Raw genomic sequence first — 25049 nt, 5'->3', positions numbered from 1 at the left:
GAGGCACTTTTTGGGGCTGTAGCACTATTGATGAAGATGATTCAATTATTGGAGACAATAATAACGATTATGAATAAACACATTCACCAACACAACTGCATATCGTCAGCCTACCTAATCTGTAAACTGCGTAACTCTATTTATCCAAATTTTGCAGGAGACACGAAAAACTATCTTTCTAAAGACTAATGCGAATACTATGTATCTCCCATTTTAAAAGATATGATGGTAAAACAGAAATATTTCATAAATACACATATCACCAATTTCATTTTAAAATATCACTTTCTAAACAGTGATAGGTCAGTTGTGTGGTATGACAAACTATTGATTTATGTATTTTTCGTACTAAATTTGACAGCAAGGGAGATACAGTATATACACTGAGGTCGCTATTTACTCATCTGGTAAAAATATGCATCTGCGATCTTTTTTAAATGATAAGTAGGGACCCTTTGAAACAGATGGCAGTAATGTGTACCAATGAAACTGTGTTTTTTCTCAAACTTCGCATCACCCTGTGGAATATTCTAGCATTTATAAAATACTCAAATTAAAACCCAACTACAGCCTCATGTTTTCTCAACATTCCCTTTTTTTGATTTATTCGCTTATGTTGGACCGTAAAAAGTTAGTTACTTTATCAATTAGCTATGTTTTTCATCAATACGGGGTGTTTTTAAATAAGTATGAAAAACTTCAAGGGGTAATTCTACATGAAAAATAATGACAGTTTTCTTTATAAACCTATGTCCGCAAATGCTTCGTTTCTGAGATAGAGGGTGTTAAAATTTTTCTTACAAACTGACGATTTATTTATTGCTTTAAAACCGGTTGAGATATGCAAATGAAATTTGGTGAGTCTTAAGACGTAGTTATTGTACATTTTTTCACATACAAGTAAGAATTTAATATTCACCGTTGGCGCGCATATAGGTAATATGATCCGTCATATTACCCGTATGCGCGCCAATGAAGAATAATAAATTCTTACTTCTATGTGAAAAAATTTACAATAACTACATCTTAAAACGCAGCAAATTGCATTTGCATATCTCAACCGGTTTTAAAGCAATAAATAAATCGTCAGTTTGTAAGAAAAATTTTAACACCCCTATCTCGGAAACGAAGTATTTGCGGACATACCGTTTATAAAGCAAACTGTCATTATTTTTTCATGCAGAATTACCCCTTAAGAGGAAACAGTAGCGATCAACAGGTAGCGAAAACGCGTTCCAAGATTGCGGCTGTAATTTTGAATATTTTTTCGAGATATTTGGCACACGTATTCGTAATATAATAAAGAATGGCGGTACAGAGCCCAATTTGAAAAATATATTAATATGTGGAAATTACTCTGTAATTAAATACAATATTAAAAAAACGAGCCTGTACCGCCATTAAGAAGAACAAAAAATACAATTTCTTCAAATAAACTTTTTTATCCGATGCCTAGATTTTGTGTCATTTTGGAACTACTAATGAAATAAAAAATTTTAGTAAAAAATCCCTGATCAATTGAGGTATGGAGAAGGCTCCAATAAGAGCCGAAAATCACGATTCAAGGGACTGGACTGCGCTCCGTATTCTAATTGAAAAGTAAGATTGTTTTTCCTTCACATTGCAACTGAATTAAAAATAAAATTTTTATTTTATTTTTATATTGGTCTTTACTCCTTCGAGTAACTAGGTCCATTTTCTGTTGGAATTTACCAGCTGAACAGACGGGGTCGTGAATTGTAAGTTTTTTGAATTTCCTCTTGTCTTCTTCGCTTCAGCATCCATTTGGCTTGCAAATTTTAGAAGCCTTGGAGGTGTTACCAAGGAAATGGACCAATAAGTTTTCGATTTAAAAATCTTTTAGTAATATTTTAATATTTTCTAAATATTATTAATAATGCTATTAGGATCGAAAACTTCATCTTTTAATTGCCAGATGGCCTAATATTTTCACTTCAGTTGCAATGAGTAGGAGAACCTCTAAGTGCTGATCAATTGGGGTATGGAGAACAAGCCTACGTTCTTTCCGATGAGGCTCCAATAAGAGCCGAAAATCGCGATTCAAGGGACTGGACTGCGCTCCGTATTCTAATTGAAAAGTAAGATTGTTTTGCCTTCACATTGCAACTGAGTTAAAAATAAAATTTTTGCATCTGCGATCTTTTTTAAATGATAAGTAGGGACCCTTTGAAACAGATGGCAGTAATAACTCATTTTCAGATAATTATGGAGTTACGCATTTTACAGATTAGGACGACAATATGCAGACACTTATATTTGTCCATGAATGTGTTAATGAACCACTGTGTCATGTGAAGGGACGAACATATAAAATAATGACAAAAGAAAGAAAACTGCCCTAAGTCGAGTTCGCCCTTGTTGCCTCTATTTTCTGCCTTTCCTCTTGGTGTTGATGATAAACATTACTGAAGTTACAAAATATTTACCTTCTTGGAATCTTAACGGCATCTTTATGTGTCTTTTGAGCAATTTTCGCAGCGCTAAGCTCATCTTTGGTCAACAGTCCTACATGGGATCTAGGATTTACATAGGTAATATTTAATTTTTCTGCTTGAAAATCTGTGCCAGCTAATTCTGCAGTAGAAAGAAATTCTTGAAATGAAGATTCTTCGGTCACAGACTGTAAATTAAGGCGGCCCCAATCGTAACCGTCTTGAATTTCAGTAGTGTGTAACTAAAAAAAAAAAAATAAATTCACATGGGTAATTTGAGGTTACATTGAATATTGTTAAGTCTCACCATTGAATTATTGCTGACCATTTTTCTACCTTTGGTGCTACCAAATCTGTCTTTAATTAGGCTTTTTCCTAAAGTGGAAGAGGAATCACTTTTCTTTTTCCCCATGGTGAATGGATCTATTTTACAAATAAAAGTGCTCAATTTGTTTTGATCTTTTGATTTTGAAATTTTGATATTGCAATCATAGAGTTATATATTAGCATAGAGAGAGTGTCATTCAGAGCGAAGTGACGACACCATCTTTTTTATTTGGATTAGTGCTGTTTCACTCTTACGCATAGTAAAGCTGCTACAGTTGTCCTCCTCTTCCGTGCCTATATTCACACTGAATGTCATCATAGATTTTCGATACAATGTGTTAAAAAGAGATGCAGCAAACCCGTCCATTGTCGTCAGGAAGCGCGGAAGGTAGGCTCCCTCTATGTTAATATATACCTCTATGATTGCAATGTCAAATATGTCATATGTCAAAGTCAATGATGTCAGTTTCAGTTCAGTTGTCAGTCACAGCTCACAGAACATAAATATTTATATATTCCTAATGTGCAAGTACTTGGAAAGGGAAACGAGAAACGACCGTGCGCGAGACGCGGAGAAATATTGCAACTATCTTAAATTGGCTGTGAGTTTCGACGGTAGCGCTATCTCGCGGTTTGAAACTTATACTTTTCTGATAAAATTTATGTATGTGAAATATACAAAACGAGAAAAATAGATACTTATCTAGAAAGACACAAATTATGAACTGAAATATTATTGTAACCTGATTACTAAACTAATACACAGAATTAATAGTAAAATTAATTATGTTTTTTTATTTTATTCATTATAATTTTAATATTTAATATATAAGTTCGTGAGACTGGATGACTGCTTACGCAAGAGACCATTGAGAAAAAGAATAAGTTTATATGAATTATTTAACATTTTAAAGGTTACCTCTGTTTATTTTTGTGTGCTTACTGCTTTGTTTATTAAAATTTGCAATTTGTATGAATTGTAATTTGTTTGAATTCTATCAAAATGGGTATTAAACATTATACTGGATTCAGTCTTATTTCCCATGATATCCAATTTCAATCAGCAACTCCAAAAAAGGAAAGGATTTAGTTGATACAGGACATGTACGCAATGTTTCCGAATATAATAACTGCATCCAGTACTGTTATATTCAATATTTTTACATGAATCAATACAACAGCTGCAATATCTTGTTTTCTTTTTTGAAAAATCCATATTACCCGCCATTTCAGTTTGTGAAGTTTATCTTATGCACAAAACAAAACTGCCAACTGCCACTAACACAGCGTTGCCACATTTTATTTAGAAAATCTACTGTAAGTTTAGCTTACTAAAATCTACTTATCAAAAACTAAAATATACTATAAAACTTTATTAATATATTTGTATATAATTTATGACTTTTTATAATAAAAATAACAGCTGACTAACTAGAAATTTTTTTTATTTAGCTAATGCCTCGACAACTAATGGGCATTGGCATGGTGATGGTACAGTGGATTTTACCAATTAGGTAGCTAGTGTTAAGTCGACTTTACATTACATGATTTATCATGTGATTTGTCATATGATTTGGTCATGGAGTAAAATTTACATGTTTACACTGTGTGATTTGTCATATGATTTTGCCATAAGCATTGTGTTTTATCATAAGCATTGTCATGCGGCTCGTCATGGGCAAAATCATATGATAAATCACGTGATAAATCATGTAGTGTAAAGTAGACTTTATGTGTAGTGTGTGTGTTGAGTAAGTGTCTTGTTACTTTGGAAAGTCGATGTCATTGTCTTTGCAGAGACGCTAATTGTATCCGAACGTCTGCGGTCCCTCCGGTGGGTACCGATCCCCCAAGGATAGAAACTATTTTCATTTATTAATTTATAATAAACGAAAAATTCTCTACCCTGGTGAAATTCAAACTCACGACCATTCGGACCTTTCGATCCAAAAGTAGGCGCTCTTACTACTGAGCCACAGAGGGAGTTTAACTAGAAATTAATATGACTGTTTGTAAACAAAAACCAAACTTTTTTATATTTTAACTGGGGAACAAAATGACCAACTATAATTAATTTTTATCAGTTTCATATTTAATATTTATATATAATATTTTGTCATCCACTGATTTTAACATCTGCATATCTGGATCACATTCTTCAAACAATTATTTCGCATTTTACATTAGAAACACGCAAACACAACATTTGTTGTTTTGCAAAGTTACATATATTATAATTAGGCCCGGTCTTTTCACCTCCGAATAAATATTTATTAGGAAGTTTATCCGGCAGATTACATGTAAATCTGTCAAATAACCTCCGAATAACTTTTATTCGGAGGTGAAAAGACCGGGCTTTAGATATTTTAGTTTTCCATCGTTAGCTTCTAACAGGCTCACCGACCACCGAATACCAGAACTCTTCAATAACACCTGAAATAGGTACTGATTGCACTGCTACTTGAAATCTGCAAGTTTGTTACACCAGAATCCAGTTTCATTTCTGTTTAATATTCATCATCTACGTCCTGGGGCTAGATTCCGTGCACTGTAGATATCTACACTTCGCTTTCTATCGATGTCAATTGTCGTGAAAATATTTGAATTTTTAGTTTTAATTGAATTATTGATGTCTTGCTAGTTGATGCTGAAGTGACACTTGTAAAACAAGAAAATATTTGAATTAAAACTAAAAATTCAAATATATTGACATTGATAGAAAGCGGTCGGCGGTAGGTTTGTTCCAACATGAACTTTTGGACGGCCCAAAAACCGTCACGAAACTGCTTGTACCGTTTGTTGTGCGCATGTTCGTAATTGTATCGCCCAGTTATCGTCCCATGACGGTAATCATAAGGTTTGTTCCAACATGAACTTTTGGACGGTCCAGAAACCGTCAGGAAACTACTTGTACCGTTTGTTGTGCGCATGTTCGTAATTGTATCGCCCAGTTATCGTCCCATGACGGTAATCATATATTTGTTATTTTTGTTGGTGACAGCTTGTGTGCTTTTAGTCGATCAAAGGCTCAAAAACTTTAAAGAATTAAATCCTAGTGCGCAAGTCAGTCCAACCAGCACATTATGCATTTGCCCGATTACTGAAATGATCATCACGAAACCGTCACCGAAAGATCACAATTCTTGTTGGAACAGTGGGAAGGACGATCCGATGACGATCATATTTTTGTTGGAACGGATTTTGTTTACTGCGCAGAAGCGTTACCGTTTCGTGACGGTTCTCGGTCGTGTTGGAACAAACCTATATGTTTGTCATTTTTGTTGGTGACAGCTTGTGTCATCACGAAACCGTCACCAAAAGATCACAATTCTTGTTGGAACAGTGGGAAGGACGATCCGATGACGATCATATTTTTGTTGGAACGGATTTTCTTTACTGCGCAGGATCGTTACCGTTTCCTGACGGTTCTCGGTCGTGTTGGAACAAACCTGGTGTTAGCGATTGTACACAGAATCCCACCCCTGAATCTTATTTTCGGTAATGACATTGGGAAATTGTAACAAAATGTCTAAAAATTAATTTAGAAATGGGGTAAATACTATTAAAAAGCAAATTTTATTTTAGTCATAAGAAAATGTTGAAATATACCAAAAATCTACTAAAAAATATTGCCTACTAGAATTTTTTAAAAAATATCAAAAATCTACCAAAAAAGTAGAAATCTACTAAATGTGGCAACGTTGCACTAACAGCTGTGGCGAAAACCGTCAAATCCCCTCTCCTCTACCCATGGCGCGCCATTTAAATTTATCAGATAAATGCACAAAACTGCCACTAACAGCGCTGGAGAAAGCTGTCAAATCCCCTCTACCCATCGGCTCATGGCCAATTGGTCGCGTTCACCGGGATTAATCCGTTTATGCTTGGTATAAGTGCTTAATCTAAGTTCTTATTCAGCGCTTGATGGGTTGGTGAACGACGATTTTTTCCAGCGACCAGCGATGTGAATGTGAAGTTGAATTGTTATTTGTCTTGTCACTTGTCTGTCAGTCAGTAGACAACATATTGAATATTGGTTAAGTTTTGTATCAAAATAAATCAAATATGGAAAATTTTATTGAAGAAGTTTTTTTTGGCGATGATGAAATTATTCCGGCGGTTATAAATGAAGTGATTGATTTGGCACAACCGCCTCAAAATATAATACCTGAGGAGAGACAACAAGTCACAAGGAATGAACAATATTATGAATATACGATTCCCCGATATACTAATGATGATTTTAGGGAACATTTTCGTATGTCCAGAGTAACTTTTGAGGTAATTTTTGTGTATAAACTTTTGCTAAGGTTTTGCTTAAAGTTTTCCTATTTGTAGAGGCTGTTTAATTGTATTAGAGCTGTTCATCATATAGAAGATAGGCTAGTACCATTAGAAAAAAAATTATTATTTACTGTGTGGGTAATAAGCAAACCAGAAAGTTTTTTGGCGGCTGGAGACCGATTTGGTTTGGCAAAAAGTTCAGCTCATAAAATTTTTTACCAAATAGTTGATGAACTTGGGCAAATTACTAACCAGTATATTAGATGGCCTAATATGCAGAAAATTCAGCAAACTGCAAATGTAAGTAAATTATAATATAATTTATTACGATATCAATAACATCTTGTAAATTGTAGGTCTTTGAGTTACGCTCTCGTGGAATCCCAGGAGTTGTTGGTGCTATAGATGGTTGCCACATACCCATAAAGCAACCTGTAAGAAATGCTAATGATTTTTATAATAGAAAGGGGTTTCATTCTATAATACTTCAAGGTAGGTTTCATTTCCAAACACTTACATTATAATTAAAATATGTATTTTTAGGGGTATGTGATGAAAATGGAGTATTTATTGATGTTAATATTGGGAGGCCTGGAAGGATGCATGATGCTCGTGTGTTTCGATTAAGCGAGATATATGAGTACTTAACAAGAGAAAATTCAATTTTGCCAGCCAATTTACATTTGATTGCAGATTCCGCATATCCTCTCCTCTTAAACTTGATGAAACCATTTCAAGACAACGGTCATTTGCCTGAAGAGCATGTGGTGTACAACACAAAATTGTCCAGCATCAGGTCAACTATAGAAAGGGCATTTGGCCTATTAAAATGTAAATTTCGACGTCTGAAATATCTAGATGTTAATAATAGTCAAATAGCAAGTCGCATTGTACTTGCTGCTTGTGTTTTACACAACTTTATATTATTACAAGGCAATGCAGCACTTGATGAGTATGATATCGTCAATGCTGCACCAAATGAAAATATGATTGAAGGTGTTCATGAAAATGATTTGTTGGTTAATGATGCATCAAATAAGAGAAGAGAGATAGTGCAAATATGTAACAGAGAAAATAATTGAAATTATACTAAAGTCACAATAAGATGCACTAGAAAAAACAAACTAAGACATGTTGAATGTTACAATAAACTTTGTAGATCGTGATTTGGGATTTACAATGTATATACATTACAATTACATTTTAAATCATGATTTGGGAGTGCTTCTTGTAACATTCAATGTGTCTTGGTTTGTTTATTTCTAGTGCATCTTTATTGTGATTGTAGTATAATTATAAATTACAAAAATTTGTTTTAATAGTCCTCATATTGATTTTCATGTCTGCATTGAACATGCCCTAACCATCTAGGTATACCTATACTTTCTCATTTTGACATCAATTTTGCCACCCTTAGACTTCTCCTAATATACTCACTTCTAATTTTATCTATTCTTCTCATTCAACTTATCCTTGTAAGCACTCCATTTCTTCCACATACATTCGCTGTTCTTTCATTTAGTTGTTCTACGCCCAATATCATAGCTAGTCTTACAACAGTTTTATTGAATTTTTATCGTCATACAGCACTCCATAATTCATTAATATTTTTTGTATTTAGACAACGGCATTAGATTTGGATGTCAAAACGTTAATAAAATCATTTTTTTAGTAAAATTGTTGCTTATTTTCCCATTAAAAATAGTTAATTACAAAAATGCCACAAGAAAATAGCTTCAGAACAACATCAAACCTTTTTATTCAAGAGTTTGCCTCCACTGTTAAAATCTTTGTTCCACTAAATTATATATTTTACTTACATTTGCAGTTTGCTGAATTTTCTGCATATTAGGCCATCTAATATATTGGTTAGTGATTTGTCCAAGTTCATCAACATTTGGTTAAAAATTTAGTGAGCTGAACTTTTTGCCAAACCAAATCGGGTTCCAGCAGCCACAAAAACTTTCTGGTTTGCTTAATAACCAAACAGTAAATAATAATTTTTTTCTAATGTTATTACCCTATATTCTATGTCTATGTGATGAACACCTCTAATACAATAATTAAACAGCCTCTACAAATAAATATATATTTTTAGGAAAACCTTATAAAATTTATACACAAAAATTACCTCAAAAGTTACTGTGGACATGTTCCTGAAATGCATCATTCGTATATCGAGGAATCGTGTATTCATAATATTGTTAATTTCTTGTCTTTCCTCAGGTATTATATTTTGAGGCGGTTGTGCCAAATCAATCACTGCATTTATAACCAGTGGAATAATTTCATCATTGATGACTTTCACTTGAAATTTATCAGTTTCTCCTACAGCTGTTGTAACACTAAAAGTCCACACCCTTAGAACCTCCCGAGCATTTGTTTCTTTATTTCATCTGTTGTTGATATGCACTGAATAAATGTAAACCGATATTTCTGTTTCTTCACTTGTTCATCTATACCTGACTCTCTCCCATATTATGGTGGGACTAAGTAGATTTTGCATTGTTGAACATATCCTTTATTTTTATAGACAGGTAATAATATATCTTGTTTTTTAGTATATAGTGTGTAAGATTTCACATTTTATAGTATGTATGTAGTATGCCACATTTTATAAACTTTTTGATATTGATTTTATATTTTAACTGTTAATGGGGTTATCCCGTTTATTAAATAAATAAATAAAAAATATATACTGTGTCTCAATTTGTCCCACTTCCATAATTCTATTAAACAAACCTGTCAGACATCTTGCTGCTCTCATAACATTGGCCAGAATTCCCAGGGATATGATCTGATTTAATACAACATACAACAATTGAATGATAGCGAAACTCATAATGAATGGAGTAATAGAATAAAACTGAATGCAGAAACTATAAACCATAATATGCAGATAAGTGTAAAAGAGAAATGGGAATCAATTAAACTTGCCGTACATCAAAATGCTCAGGAAATCTTAGGATATCAAGAAGAAGAACAAAAAGAGTGGATAAGTGAAAATACCTGGCAACTTATTAGAAAAAGAAAGGACCTCAAAGCCACATTAAATAGAGCACAAAGAAGTGACGACAAAATTAAAATAGCCCAAGAATATGAAGCTGCGAACAAACAGGTAAAAAATAGTGCTAGAGGAGACAAGAGAAAATGGGCTGAGGGAATGGCTCGAGCAGTAGCAACAAATAACCAAAGAGAATTATATAGAAACACCAGGCGTTTGGCAAACATTAACACAAACAATAACAAACCACTAAAAGACAAAAGAGGGCAAGTTCTCACAACAACAGAAGAACAGACCCATAGATGGCAAGAGTATTACCAAGAACTCACAGCAGAGCAAGAAAACGAACCGTTTTCGCAAGAAGACCATGGAGCAGGACCAATTGAAAACTGTTTAAAAATAAATGCAGAGAGCCCAACGAAGAAAGAATTATGTGAAGCAATCCGTCACCTGAGGAATAACAAAGCAGCAGGAATTGACGGTATCCCATCCGAATTGTGGAAAGCTGACATTGAGGGAACGGTGGAGTTACTGGCACCATTGCTGAGGAAGGACAACTCGGACATAACAAAGAAAGCTCTAAAATGGACAGTAGCAGGACGAAGAAAGCAAGGACGACCTGGAGAAGAACAATTGAAGCTGACTACAAAGGTATGAGAAACAGCTGGGGGAGAGGTAGCAGCTATGGCCAGAGACAGAGTCCAATGGAGAAGCTTCGTGGATGCCCTATGCTCCTTTACGGAGTAACAGGAAATAAGTAAGTAAGAACTACAAAGAATTAGGAGTAGGAGAACATGTCACCAATGAACAGATAAGAGAAATAATGAAGTCTGCAAGTAGATCAATGTGCCGACAGAGAGGAATGGTGAACGGTTAAAAAACCAGAACGGAAGACAGATAATGTTGTAAAGCGATAGTAGATATAGAAAATATTTGTCATAATTTATTTTTGTGAATCTAGAATAAGATTTGATGATTTTCAAGATTAACTAGCAAATATAATGAGAGACATGTTTCAGTTGTGCAACAGCAAATACTTTAAATAAACCAAAAATGTTCAATATTCCATTTTAATATTTATTTTAAATCTAAAAGAATACAGACAAAAGTTGAATCTAATCTATATATACAAAATATATGCCTAACCTACATACTGTATACATATACAGTATGGTGCAAATGAAAGGAATAAATTCGTTATTTCGTAAACCAGCGACATTAAGGAAAAATTCCGAAACAGGTCAATTTTTATTTTTAGATTATGATATTTTAGCATATATATAATATGCGTGATGTCATATATCTGGGCGTGATGACGTAATCGATAATTTTTTTAAATGAGAATAAGGGTTGTGCGCCAGCTCATTTGAAAGGTTATTCAATTCTCTATTCAGTAATGTAAACATTAACAATTATTTATACAGGGAGTCCGAAAACAATTTTTGAAATTAAATTAATTGACAAAAAAAGAAGAATGTATGTAATTTATTTAATAGAAAATACTTTTTACTATTATCAGAAAACAGAAAAAAATGTTTGAAAAATAAACATTGCTTTTCGCTTAAATTTAATGTTCAAGCTAGCTCCCGCTAAGCACCTGCTTTTTGGAAGTTTTAACAATTAATTTAAGCGAAAAGCAATGTTATTTTTCGAAAAAACATTTTTTTCCTGTTTTCTGACAGTAGTAAATGTATTTTGAATTAAATAAATTACATACATTCTCCTTTTTTTGTTAATTAATTTAATATAAAAATTGTTTTTGGACACCCTGTATAAATACCGATGTTAACGTTTATATTACTGAATAGAGAATTGAATAACCTTTCAAATGAGCTAGCACACGACCCCTATTCTCATTTAAAAAAATCATCGATTACCTCACCACGCCCAGATGAATGAAGTCACTTGTGTGAAATATATGCCAAAATATCATAATTTAAAAATAAAAATCGATCTGTTTCTGGATTTTTCCGTAAAGTCGCCGGTTTACGAAATAATGAATTTATTCCTTTCATTTGCACCATACCATATATATAGTGATGAGCGCCCTAATAACTGGCAAAGTAGCTCAAAAGATGGAAAACATAATACATTGTGAAACAAAAAGAGATGAAACTAGTTGAGGTAAAAATTATCATTATAAACATATAAATTAACATTACATTACATAGTTTCTCACCTTTAGACGTACCAGAGGAGTATGATAACTGTCACTGTGACAGTAGAATTTTATAAAATACTCATGTCAGACGACTAAAGGTGGTAAATTAGGTAATGTAATGTTAATTTATACATTTATAACGATAATTTCCACCTCCACTAAATTCATCTCTTTTTGTTTCGCAATGTATTATGTTTTCCATCTTTTAAGCTATTTTGCCAGTTATTAGCACGCTCATCACTGTATACCTAATCTATATATCTAAATATTATATACCTAATCTGAACATACAAAGATGAAACTTAATCTAAACTATATACATATATATTAATTTTTGTTTTCTTTCAAATTTAAATACCTCTCCATTAAATTATTTCGTTTGATTTGAACATCCTTTATTTCATCCAAAGTTTGTGCGATGCGTTCCAATAGAGCTAATCTTCTGTCATCGTGATCCATCATCACAGTTCTGTACTGCGCTAAGGACTTTCCTGTTAATGGTATACTTGTCTCTTCAGCAGGTGTATGGTTCTGCTCAGGCTGTGGTTCTGATTTGCTTGTACCAGGCTGTGGTTCTCTTCTGCTTGTACCGGGCTGTGAGTCTACATTAACAGAGGTAGTTGGGAGTATATTTTCTTTATCCTCAGATAATTCACTTGTGACTGCCATTCTCATTGAGGATATAACCTCATCAGTATTTATAGTTTTGTCCTCTTCGAAAATGACATCCATAGCTTCAAAATACTCCCACGAAACTCTACCTTGCCCTGTTTTGCTTTTCTTCGCATTATCCTTGACAACTTTGAAATGGCTTTTCATGTTTCTGAATTTCTTGTCAAGGATATCTTCAGACACATGGTAACCATGATCAAGGAAAACATTTTTTATGCCTACCCATAAATTTTTCTTTTTCATCCTGGGGTCTCTAAAGAGACCCTTTTTGTCGTTGTAGGCAGAGAGCAACAGCTTGGTTGTCCGCGGTGTCCACGAAAATTGTTCACTTCGTGTCTCCCCTTCCTTTTCATTGTCTAATAAGGAGACCTCTATGGACATGGCATTTTCAGTTATATATTGTTGAAAATATTCTGCATCTAAAAGAAAGTAAAAGTATAAATTAATTCACTAATTAAAGTTATACACTTGATTGATAAATATAGGGGTAGAAATCTGTATATTTATCAATCAACCGTTATACTTTACTAAAATTTTATTTTTCAATAAGACTTTTGTGATTGATGGTATACAGCAAGCAACAGGAAAATAGCATATTGTACAACAAGAGAGAAAAGGGACATATTTCTCACGAGCGCAGAAGTTTGTTGGCACGAGGCGAGTGCCGCAAATCAAGCAAGAGAGAAATATGTCATTTTCTCTCATGTTGTACACTGTACTTTTTCTATGGATGCGTTTTTGTCAACAGTTCAAACTTCAAAATTAAATTATTTAGGTGCTTTTAGATATACGCTAATGACACAGTATTAATAGCAGAAACCCCGGAAGATCTCCAAACACTGATAAACAGAATAGTAGAGTGCAGCGAAAAGTTCGGTTTATCACTTAACATCAAAAAAACAAAAATAATGATGGTGTCGAAATCTCCACAAAATTTTTCTGACATAACCGTACATGATCAAAGAATTGAGCGTGTTAGAAAATATAATTACCTGGGAACTGTGATTAATGAAAACAACGACAACTCTGAAGAAATCAAGATCAGAATAGAAAAAGCTAGAGCTACTTTTACCAAAATGAAAACAGTTTTATGCGGAAGAGAGCTAAGTTTAAATCTTAAAATTCGCCTGATGAGATGTTACGTGCTGTCAGTTCTTTTCTATGGAATGGAAGCTTGGACACTGAAAAAGATCGATACAAGGAAAATAGAAGCATTCGAGATGTGGATGTACCGCAGGATACTGAGAATATCGTGGACAGAGAGAGTGACAAACATGGAAGTGTTGCGAAGGATGCAGAAAGAAAAAGAACTTGCGCTTACTATTAAAAAGCGCAAACTGCAATACTTGGGACATATAATGAGGGGACAAAAGTACCAGCTACTACAATTAATTATTCAGGGAAAAATAATAGGTAAAAGATCCATTGGCAGAAGAAAACATTCATGGTTGAAGAATTTAAGAGATTGGTACAAGTGCAGCAGCTGCCAATTATTTAGATCTACGGTATCAAAAATATGCATAGCCTTGATGATAGCCAAACTTCGGAACGAGGACGGCACCTGAAGAAGAAGAAGATATATTATATGCCTAAATTGAAATAAAATACATATATACACATAGGTATTTAATATTCTTAATATTTATTTAAAATTATAATTCACAATTGAACAGTCTTAAAAGATAGATAAGTTTTGACAAGCTTGAACACATTGTTTGAGAAAAATAATTGTGCATGTTACCATGGAAATGGCGATCATATGTATGTAAACCGGCGGTGAACCCGTGAGAAAAAATATTTCTCACTGCAATGGCTGACTTTTCTCACTGCCTGAGAGATTGTTCGTTTTGAATGTATGTAAGTAGTGAGAGAAGTTGCACATTGTATAGCATCCATAGAAAAAAATTATTTCTTTTTCTTGTGGATGTTATACTTTACTGTTTCAACAAACAATTATAATATTTATATACTTTACCTACCTCCTAATAGATTGTGAATCTCTTCACGTTCTTCTATCTTATAGAGTAAATTACCAAATTCATATTCTGCTGTATATGTCTCCATTATAGAATTTTTAAAAAATAACGGTGTTTTCAGAAGAGACCACGCGATCGAACAAAATACAAAAACAAAATCGAACAAAATCTAGGATTAATAAAATGGCTACCGCTTAACCAATTGCTGACAGTTTTTGGATGTCTGTCAAGGTCTGTCATCAAATTATCCTAATCAGCTTGCCAGCGCTGTCACAGCGCACTGTGCTGGTGAACGCGACCATTATTATGGCTCGCGTTCCATATTAAATTGAAATTGTCAAATTGACGTATATTTCATACCTTCTGTCATTGACTTAGAAAAATTATATATTGCTCCACAATATTGATATGATATGCAATTATTATATAAAGATAAATTTAATTTTCCGCAAATCGCCAGGAAATTTTGACATTCCTGTCAAAATTTCTTGAAGAAAAAGTCAGGACTTCCTTACTGTAAGGAAATGTCATTTCCTTACTGTAAGGAAATGATATTTCCGTACAGTTGTTAGTGTTCTACATAAATGATAATTCAACCTCAATACGTTTCCATAGTAACCCAAGTAATTTTATTAGGAATTTCAAAGCACCATTTATTTGGAAATAAAATTATCGCGTTTTTTTTTTAAATCAATCAATATCTGTCGAATTTTAAACGATTTGCGGAAAAATAGTATGTTTACCTCGTAGGAAAAGCCACATTCCTGGACTCTGTGTTGCTAAGTCTCGGCTTGCGCCTCGACTTAGCAATCTTCACAGTCGTCCAGGAATGTTAAGCTTTTCCTACCCGGTAAACAATGTACTATAATTGTATTTTGCTTGCAATACTGCATTTTAATAACGGATTTTATTTACTACATACAATTGTTTACGTTTGCTAAACATAACCTGCATCTTATTTTTTTCTTCTTATTATTTTTTTGGACTATGGTCTTGACAATTATCCAGCAACCAGGACTAATATAATTGGCCAATATAATTAAAAGTGCGAATAAAAGTACAGAGCGTAGAAATAGAGGTCGCTTTGCCGAACTTGCACGGTCCCAATAGCTAGTACAATATAAATCCTGATGGACGTCATTATACACATCAGAGCATGATACAGAGCACATCCAGAAGTCGTGACGTAACTGGAGACCGGCAGGTTCGTAATTAGTCCAGAAAGCCACTGCGCATCCGCTAGGAAAAATATTCTAATTCGGATTTTTTGCACAGTCTTACTCAAAAAGGACTCCTTTTAACAAATTTGCATGTTGCCAGGACCAAAAGGTGGTCAAAAAATTTTTAAACGTTTTTTGTTTGTTTTTTTTTTTCTAAAATTATTTTTTTTGTATGGAAAAAGGTTTTCTTAGGTTTTTTGGATCATTCCAAACAGAAAAGGTCTTTAGTGACTTTTCTCTAAAAATGATAGTTTTTGACATATAAGCGATTAAAAATTGAAAAATTGCGAAATCGGCCATTTTTAACCCTCAAAAACTATGTGAAAAACTGAAAATTCGAATGTTGCCAAGGTAGGTAGATATTCTTTAAACATCGATTGATGAAATCCCGAAGAGTTTTTTGCAATACAATATTCAAAACTCCTTTGTTTTTTAATTGCTAATCAAGCGTACGCGGTACTATTTTCCACCGACAGTATGGTGCAAATGAAAGGAAAAAATTCGTTATTTCATAAACTGGCGACTTTAAGGAAAAATCCCGAAACAGGTCGATTTTTATTTTTAAGTTATGATATTGTGGCATATATCGTATACTAGTGACGTCATCCATCTGGACGTGATGACGTAATCGATGATTTTTTTAAATGAGAATAGGGATCGTGTGCTAGCTCATTTGAAAGGTTCTTCAATTCACTATTCAGTAATATAAACATTTACATAATTATTTATACAGGGTGTCCAAAAAATTTTTATTAAATTAAATTATTTGACAAAAACATAAGTAGAAGGACACACTGTATAAACAATTATGTAAATGTTTACATTAATGAATAGAGAATTGAAGAGCCTTTCAAATGAGCTACCACACGACCCCTATTCTCATTTAAAAAAATCATCGATTACGTCATCACGCCCAGACGGATGACGTCACTAGTATACCATATATGCCACAATATCATACCTTAAAAATAAAAATCGACCTGTTTCGGGATTTTTCCTTAGTCTCGCCGGTTTACGAAATAACGAATTTAATCCTTTCATTTGCACCATACTGTCGGTGGAAAATAGTGTCGCGCACGCTTGTTTAGCAATTAAAAGACAAAGGAGTTTTGAATATTGTATTGCAAAAAACTCTTCGGGATTTTATCAATCGATGTTTAAAGAATATCTACCTACCTTGGCAACATTCAAATTTTCAGTTTTTCACATAGTTTTTGAGGGTTAAAAATGGCCGATTTCGCAATTTTTCAATTTTTAATCGCTTATATGTCAAAAACTATCATTTTTAGAGAAAAGTCACTAAAGACCTTTTCTGTTTGGAATGATCCAAAAAACCTAAAAAAACTTTTTTCCATGCGAAAAAAATAATTTTAAGAAAAAAACAAAAAAAAAACGTTTAAAAATTTTTTGACCACCTTTTGGTCCTGGCAACATGCAAATTTGTTAAAAGGAGTCCTTTTTGAGTAAGAGTGTGCAAAAAATCCCAATTAGAATATTTTTCCTAGCGGATGCGAAGTGGCTTTCTGGACTAAATGGTTCGTAATCATTCGTAATGTCTGATTAGTTTGAATTGTTCGCGGTTGTTTTTTATATTTTATCTTTGTCAGTTATTTTGACTGGAATCTCGACACTAAATTTTTTTCGAATACATTGAAGTTTAATTTTATTTTGCTAATTGAATAATTTCATCACATAATGCATACAAATCCCATTTAACTTTAACAAGAATTCAAATTCAACTTCCGGTCTCCAGTTACATCATCAATGCGCGAGCTCGGACGTATTTGCGCTACGGGAAAATACTATCTCTTTATTTATAGTATCATGCATCAGAGATCTAAATGACATTGTTGAAAAAAATCAAAGTTACATTTAATTATCTATAAATCACTTTGAAATAATATTAAAAGGTTGTTCCAATAAGAAATTTATTTGATTTTTTTATTAGTTTCAATGTTGTTAATGATAACTTTTTTGTAAAAACTTATAGTTTTTGAGTTATTTTGAAAAAACCGCTTTAAAACATCCATTTTTGTCACGAAAAATGAAAATATTTGATCTTTACTAAATCAATACTCAAAAAGTGTTGATTTTTAATAACTTTATATGTATAATAAATTTAACTTCTCCTGCTTCTATCGATTTTTGGGATTATTTGTAATAAAATAATTTTTACCCCCGAGAAGGGGTGGCATCCACAGAGACATGTTAACAATATACCAGGCTAGTTATATGCCACTCAATTCATCGGGGTGTAACGCCAATATCAAGTACGGTGGTCTAGCTATCTTTGTCTGTCGTGCGAGTGTGAGCGTATCTACCAAGAGGTGGGAGTAATGGAACGACAAAAACACAGAGGCAGCCATCATCTGCTAGATAGAGAAAGCTAAGCGCCGGTAGAGAGAGCTAGGTAAACCACCGATCCGAACTGCTCCGCGTTACGCTATTTTTCGGAACTGGCCTAATCTACTTGTTATTATATCTATGGGCATCCACCCCAAGGTAAAAGCGCAAGTTGATACCATGTCACTTTTGTTTCTTGATGTATCTTCTAACTACTCACCAACTTTCATAAAAATCGATGGAGGTTCAACGAAATCGGAGGTAATAGCGGAGGTAATATCCACCTTCAGTGACTCCACTATTAGACAAGGCGAAAACGGCGGGTTCGAAGGGAAAAATATTCCCATGAGATTTTTTTGCATAATCACATTCATGAGACATCCCAGAATAAGGTTCAAGAAGTCGCCCATGTGAAAAGTGGGCCAATTTTTTTTTAACAATTTTTTTTTAATCAAATTGCAAGAATCAATATTTTTGGCCTGAACAATTTTTTCTTTAATTTCTTGGACCATTATGGACAAAAAAGGTCTCTTATAATTTTTCTCTAAAGTTGATCGTTTTCGACTTATAAGCAATTTAAAATTGAAAAAAACGAAAAATGGAGATTTTCAAGGCTTAATAACTCGGTTAAAAGTTATTATTATGAAAGTCAATATATGACTAAATCAAAGTTTAAAGCCCCCCCTACAAGATCCTGAAGAAATTTTTGTCATTATTTTATTACTAAGCTGTTATTTTTAAGTAATAATAATAAGCTCCATGCACGTGTGCGGGGCTGTAAATACTGAGTGCGAGAGAGAAGCCATTCCAGCAGTCCAATTGTGCATCTTACTCGCACTCACATTTACAGCAGCGTCAATACGATCTAACCACTCATAGTTTTTAATTAAAAATAACAGCTTAGTAGTAAATTAATGACACAGATTTCTTCAGGATCATGTAGCGACGACTTTAAACTTTGATTTAGTCACTTTCTGACTTTCAAAGTAATAATTTTTGACCGAGTTATTAAGTCTTAAAAATGGCCATTTTCGCGTTTTTCAAATTTTAACATGCTTATAACTCGAAAAAGATCAACTTTAGAGAAAAATTATAAGAGACCTTTTTTGTCCAGAATGGTCCAAAAAACCTAAAAAAAATTAGTCCGGGCCAAAAATATTGATTTTTGAAATTTGATTAAAAAAAATTGTTAAAAAAAATTGGCCCACTTTTCTTGTTGGCGACTTCTTGAACCTTATTCTGGAATGTCTCGCGAATGTGATTATGCAAAAATATCTCATGGGAATATTTTTCCCAACGAACCCGCCTTTTCCGCCTTGTCTATATTAGCATTAAATAATGACAGAAGTATGGGATATGGTGTTTTGGTTAAATATTATTGATGTGACGTTTCTGAAATATTATCAATATTCTAGTGTCAAATAAAATTCGATGACTTTTTGATTTTACATGTTTGTTTATTAAGATTTCAAGATCTGCAGCAAATATTGATATTTCTTCAATTTGGCCTCAATTAGTGCTAATAGTGAAAGGCATTATGGCAGCAGATACAAGTTCGAAGTAAGTCCTTAATAATAATCCAGAGAAATAAGGTAAAATCTTCGAGTCTGAGATCCAACTACAGAATCACTACTTTCATGTTAGTTAATTAAAATCACATTTCTATATAAATTTAAGAAGAGGAAAATACATTGATAACAGGTTGCAAAGTCAAAGTGGCCCCAAACAGTTTTAATTAAATTAATAGTAATTAATTGTGGAAAGAAAATTCTTTCATGACGTAGATGTAGATGCATATGTTTTTTATATCAAATTAAAGCTACTTTTTTAATATGATAATGTAAGATTGCCTGTAAAAAATGGCCACAAATTAGGGTTGTAAGCTGTTAAAAACGAGAGCTATATCTCGTTGGAAAGAAAGCTAGCGAGCAACGCCACTGGTTTGAAAAGGTTGAAAATGTTTGATGGCAAATGGACCGTGATAGTCGTGACGTCAAATCAATGTTGGCTACTCTGGAATAATTTCCAAACAAAACAAAAATGTGTCAAAAATTCACACGTGGTGTTTATTTTCGTTTTTATAATTGGAATATATTCCTTGTAGGATGTTTAATTTTTAGAAAATGGTGATGTGTTGTGTACCCGCGATTGTAATCAATGCTCATAGTATATTTCCCACCATATTTCCAAATAGGACAAGTTAAGAGCCTAAAAAAACGCAGTAAAGTACCATGTAGTGTGTAAATCCTTGATTTTGGTAGGGACATTTATAAAATTAAAAGCAATATGATTGATATGACTAACAAAAATTGTGTCTTTAGAAAAAATGAGCAGATAATTATTAAAACAAAATAAAATTAAAAATGATTACACAAATCACCTGTATAATCAATTGACAGACGTCAAACGTTTGCTTTATTTGTAAAAATGTTTGACGTTTTGACGTGACACTATCACGGTCCATACGAGTTGTTAAATCAGTCATCTTGTCACACCAATGGCGTTGCGCGCTAGCTTTCTTTCACTTTATCTCTGATACCTCGCATTTTTAACAGCTGGCAACCCTAATTTGCTACCATTTTTACCGTATTACAAAAAAAAACTAAATTTAATTTTATACAAAATACATACATCTACGTCATGAACGAAATTTTGTTTCAAAAATGAATTACTATTAACTTAATTAAAACAATATGCGGCCACTTTTTGACTGACAACCTGTATAGTACTATATTTGAATCAAGTAAAATAAAACACAGAATCGCATACATACATTTAATATCAAAATCATTAATATTTACAAATTTAAATATTACGTGACAAACGAGACAAAAACCACTTATTTCTATAGTTGAGAATAAGTTTGCAAAAGGTACACAAGCAACGATAATGCAAGACTAAATAGACTGCCTAGGAGATGCGAAAACACATTAATAGGGATCTGATGATTCGGCAAATGATGGCATAAATTATTATTGTATAAGTTAGAAAGGTATAAAATACGGATTTGTTTCGTACTATAGTATTTTTACTACTAAAGCAAGATTACGTAGGTCAAAATTTTTGACGTATGAGCACTGTCAAAACATTAGAATGTGACTTTTTATCATGGCCACGTTTATGTCAATACTTGTCAGAGATATTTTTCTTTGTTTTTGTTTACTATAAAAATAATATCTATAATTATTTATTCTAATTAATGATGTCAATTGGTTTTCATTACTTGCCGAAATATATTAATTAGCAACAATATTATCATAGTGTAGGTATAATCATTGAAATAGATTATTTCACAGCTCACAGCATAATTGACCGCAACCAGCACTGAACCACACTGAACTGTCATTTGCGTTTGAATGTATGAGTAGTGTAGGAATGTCTAAAATATTGAACTAAAATTATTATTTTTTGGAATATTGAACTTAAATAATTGTTTTAGAAAATTTATACCTATTATTGATAATAATAAATGTTTTTGGTTATTTAATTAATATAATTCTAAAATTCTCAATGTAATCGCGATTACGTTTTTCTTATTAAAATACCAAGAAGCTTATACAAGATCGGGCAGTTCCGTGTTGGTGTCGTATTTTAGCTGTGCTACACAAATTTCAATTCTAGAGTTGATGTTATGGAATATCATTATTTTCGTTAACATTAACAAATATTTTGGCATATGATTAATATATTTCGGCAATTGATGAAATCCGATTGACATCATTAATTAGAATAAAGAATTATAGACATTATTTTTATAGTAAACAAAAACAAACAAAAATATCTGACAAGTAATGACATTAACGTGGCCATGATGAAAAGTCACATTCTAATGTTTTGACAGGGCTTTTACGTCAGAAATTTTGACCTACGTAATCTTGCTTTTGTAGTAAAAATACTATACACTCAATTAGATGGAGTTGTAAGTAGGATGTAGAAATAGTTTCCCGCCTTTACTATTTATTTAATATTTATAAAATGTTGCGAAACTACCACAAATATGTGTATAAAACTTCAAACTACACCAGGTTTATTTTATTTTTTAGAAATAAAAGGGATGAAATAGAAGAAGATTACGATCCATACTTACATAGGAATCTAACTCATCCCAACCAGTAAGTACATAAAAAAATTTATTAATTATTAATTATTAATGGGAGTTGCTACTCACCGTCCTTAATGTAAACACATAAGTACTTTCAAACAAGCAGTCCACGTGCCTTATTGTGACGTCATAGGATCAAAGGCCATATCCTTACGGATTTTTTATCCATCACTTGGATTTCCTAATAACAATGTAACTTTAACATTATATTGATAACATTTAAAGGGTTTTTACCCATGTGTTTTTGGTGGCTCAGCATATGTGATTTGCCTGTAACAGCACTGATGATGATCCATGTAGATCGAAAATGTTCTGTGATACAGATGTGGCCCTTTGAGGAATTTTTAATAAATATAAATTTTATAAAGGATTTTTTCAATAAAACTTTTTTGTCATTAATGTTATAGCTCAAGGAAATTTTTTCTTGTGGATTTTTTTAAAAATTTCTTCCAACATAGAAAATAACTAAAATGTTTCTAACTTTTTAGGAGCCTAGAAACTCTCGGACATTTAATTAAAGGTATTATTGGCACTGGCATATTGGCATTACCTGAAGCATTTAAACTGGCTGGAATGATAACCGGGATAATTTCAACCATTCTCATAGGTTTATTGTCCACATACTGTCTACGAATTTTGGTAGGTCACATTTTTGTTATTTTTACATATTTATTTTCATTTTGATCCTATTTAAATATGTACTTGTATCTAAAATTCTGGTTATAGAGTTTTGTAAGGATTAGATTAGGTCAGTGGTGGATCTGGACATTTGCCTTGAAAGGGACTTCCAACGAAACAAAAACTAAAAGACATAAAAAAGATAAACTCAAAACTCAAACTACACAAAAGACATAAATAATATCTATAATAATAATATCGTATCCTCAAGTCCAAACCGACAAATGCCGATATGGATGTCAAGCTCAAGGATCCACCCAACATCTTACCGGAGCCTGCCAGGCGTTTGTCGGAACTGATCATAAAGAACGCCACAACTCAGTAGGAAGGATTCTTTGCCAAGAATCTAAGGCCAAACTTGGACTTCTCTCCAAACCGACCATCTCCTTTATTATCAATACGTCCCTAAGAGAATGCTTGAAAACGACAACTACAAGCTATACTGGGATCGCATTGTGCTCACAGACCAAATAGTGGCACACAATTGACCGAATCTCATAGTATAAAAAAAAACTTACTATATAGGCAAATAACGTTAATAGAAATTAACTATTTTAAATGGGAAATAAGCCACAATTTAACTAAAAACATGATTTTATTAACGCTCCGACACCCAAATCGGATGTCGTTGTCAAAATACAAAATATTACTAAAATAAACAAAAATGTTGCTTAGGCCCGGTCTTTTCACCTCCGAATAACTATTTATTAGGAAGTTTATCCGGCAGATTACATGTAAATCTGTCAAATAAACCTCCGAATATCTTTTATTCGGAGGTGAAAAGACCGGGCCTTAGTAAAAAATGTTTCTAATAATTTATTTAATTTGACTCATTTATATCGGCAATTAAGACATATACTATGTATTTTAAAGTAGAGAAGACTTTAAAATGATATTGCCAATATTTATGAGTTGCATTCCTGGGACGACTTTACCGAAAGATAGTTCATTCGATTACATGAAATCAACTTCAACTCAAGAATATCCGTCACAAAAAAAGCATAGCATGTGAGCTGTCTTTAAAAAGACAACCAAATGCAACGGTGACAGCAAAATTCTCGCGTTAGAGATTTCATAGTAAATCAAGAGGGAAAACCAGGAAAAAACCTCGTGATACTATCCCGACATTGTAAGTATTTAGTCTTACATTTAGTTTGCTCTCAAAACTAATACCAAATTCTGACTTTAATACATATGTATATAGGGTGAGGCAGATAACTGGCCTATTAGAAATATCTCGAGAACTAAAGGCAACAGAATCAGGAAAATTGGAATGTAGGGGTTTTGAAGGATGATCTATTAAATGAAAATATTTTCATCGCTTATAACTTCGTTTTTTTTTAAACGGGACACCCTGTATATTTTTACATTTTTGGATTCTCCTCAATATCTTCTTTTTTAAAATATGAGGTTTTGTAATATTATACAGGGTATTTTAAAAGATATTTACGTTTTTTTATTAATTTCGTAGCAAAATTCACACCCTGTAGAATTGTAGCAGTTTGACATTAAAAACTCTGCTTACTTTCAAGTGATTTTTAATATAGTCTACTATTGTTAACAATCATTAGTATAGCTAATTTTGAAATTTTAGTATACAGGGTCATTTTCGAGTGTTAAAAGTTGGTGTGAACACAAGTTGATTTGCTCTCTGGTGAAAAAAGTTGTTTTAGTACGGAAGTAAACATTGATTTTTGGTGAAATTTTCACAAAGTGTGTGGTGAATTTAACATTTCAACTGTAAGTCATCTTTCTGTTAATTTGATGCACGTAAGAGAGGAGATTTGCAATAATATTATACAGAACAATATTTTTTTAAGTTACAAATA

At 32.8% G+C, this 25049-nt stretch overlaps 5 protein-coding genes across 6 annotated transcripts in view; 3 read left to right on the top strand and 2 right to left on the bottom strand.

Annotated features, from left to right (window-relative positions):
* LOC114340560 (large subunit GTPase 1 homolog) overlaps positions 1–3152 on the bottom strand; it is a 33529-nt gene extending 30377 nt beyond the window's left edge. Inside the window, exons 1-2 of the mRNA XM_028291315.2 lie at positions 2761–3152; positions 2448–2695 (exon numbers count right to left, since the gene is read on the bottom strand). Of these exons, the coding sequence (XP_028147116.1) occupies positions 2448–2695; positions 2761–2865 (353 nt within the window). The 5' untranslated portion in view covers positions 2866–3152. The remainder of the gene's footprint in view (positions 1–2447; positions 2696–2760) is intronic.
* The window catches only part of LOC114340562 (proton-coupled amino acid transporter-like protein CG1139), a 212350-nt gene that overhangs the window by 37368 nt on the left and 149933 nt on the right, over positions 1–25049 (top strand). The window lies entirely within an intron of this gene.
* LOC126892430 (putative nuclease HARBI1) lies at positions 6698–9760 on the top strand. The gene is made up of 4 exons (XM_050661958.1): positions 6698–7061; positions 7119–7364; positions 7421–7556; positions 7608–9760. Exons 1-4 carry the CDS (start codon positions 6846–6848, stop codon positions 8144–8146), a joined length of 1137 nt encoding a protein of 378 aa, XP_050517915.1. The 5' UTR covers positions 6698–6845; the 3' UTR covers positions 8147–9760.
* LOC126892431 (uncharacterized) lies at positions 11125–15065 on the bottom strand. Its single transcript, XM_050661959.1, has 2 exons — positions 14881–15065; positions 11125–13320 (listed from the first exon to the last, which is right to left on the bottom strand). Exons 1-2 carry the CDS (start codon positions 14963–14965, stop codon positions 12557–12559), a joined length of 849 nt encoding a protein of 282 aa, XP_050517916.1. The 5' UTR covers positions 14966–15065; the 3' UTR covers positions 11125–12556.
* The window catches only part of LOC114340561 (proton-coupled amino acid transporter-like protein CG1139), a 59702-nt gene continuing 54518 nt past the window's right edge, over positions 19866–25049 (top strand). The window contains exons 1-3 of the mRNA XM_028291317.2: positions 19866–20000; positions 22484–22552; positions 23031–23181. Of these exons, the coding sequence (XP_028147118.1) occupies positions 19978–20000; positions 22484–22552; positions 23031–23181 (243 nt within the window). The 5' untranslated portion in view covers positions 19866–19977. The remainder of the gene's footprint in view (positions 20001–22483; positions 22553–23030; positions 23182–25049) is intronic.

Source organism: Diabrotica virgifera, chromosome 9 (genome assembly GCF_917563875.1).
Source record: "Diabrotica virgifera virgifera chromosome 9, PGI_DIABVI_V3a".
NCBI classification, from domain to species: Eukaryota; Metazoa; Arthropoda; class Insecta; order Coleoptera; family Chrysomelidae; genus Diabrotica; species Diabrotica virgifera.
The sequence above is the reverse complement of the archived record's forward strand: the minus strand, read 5'-3'. Positions and strand labels throughout refer to the sequence as shown.

What these genes read in the sequence shown, in the direction of transcription:
- LOC126892430 (XM_050661958.1), top strand. Translation starts at nt 6,846, where the DNA reads ATGGAAAATTTTATTGAAGAAGTTTTTTTTGGCGATGATGAAATTATT. An exon ending in TGTCCAGAGTAACTTTTGAG is followed by an intron (nt 7,062 to 7,118) that starts GTAATTTTTGTG and finishes TCCTATTTGTAG; the next exon opens with AGGCTGTTTAATTGTATTAG. An exon ending in AAATTCAGCAAACTGCAAAT is followed by an intron (nt 7,365 to 7,420) that starts GTAAGTAAATTA and finishes TGTAAATTGTAG; the next exon opens with GTCTTTGAGTTACGCTCTCG.
- LOC126892431 (XM_050661959.1), bottom strand. Translation starts at nt 14,965, where the DNA reads ATGGAGACATATACAGCAGAATATGAATTTGGTAATTTACTCTATAAG. An exon ending in GATTCACAATCTATTAGGAG is followed by an intron (nt 13,321 to 14,880) that starts GTAGGTAAAGTA and finishes ACTTTCTTTTAG; the next exon opens with ATGCAGAATATTTTCAACAA.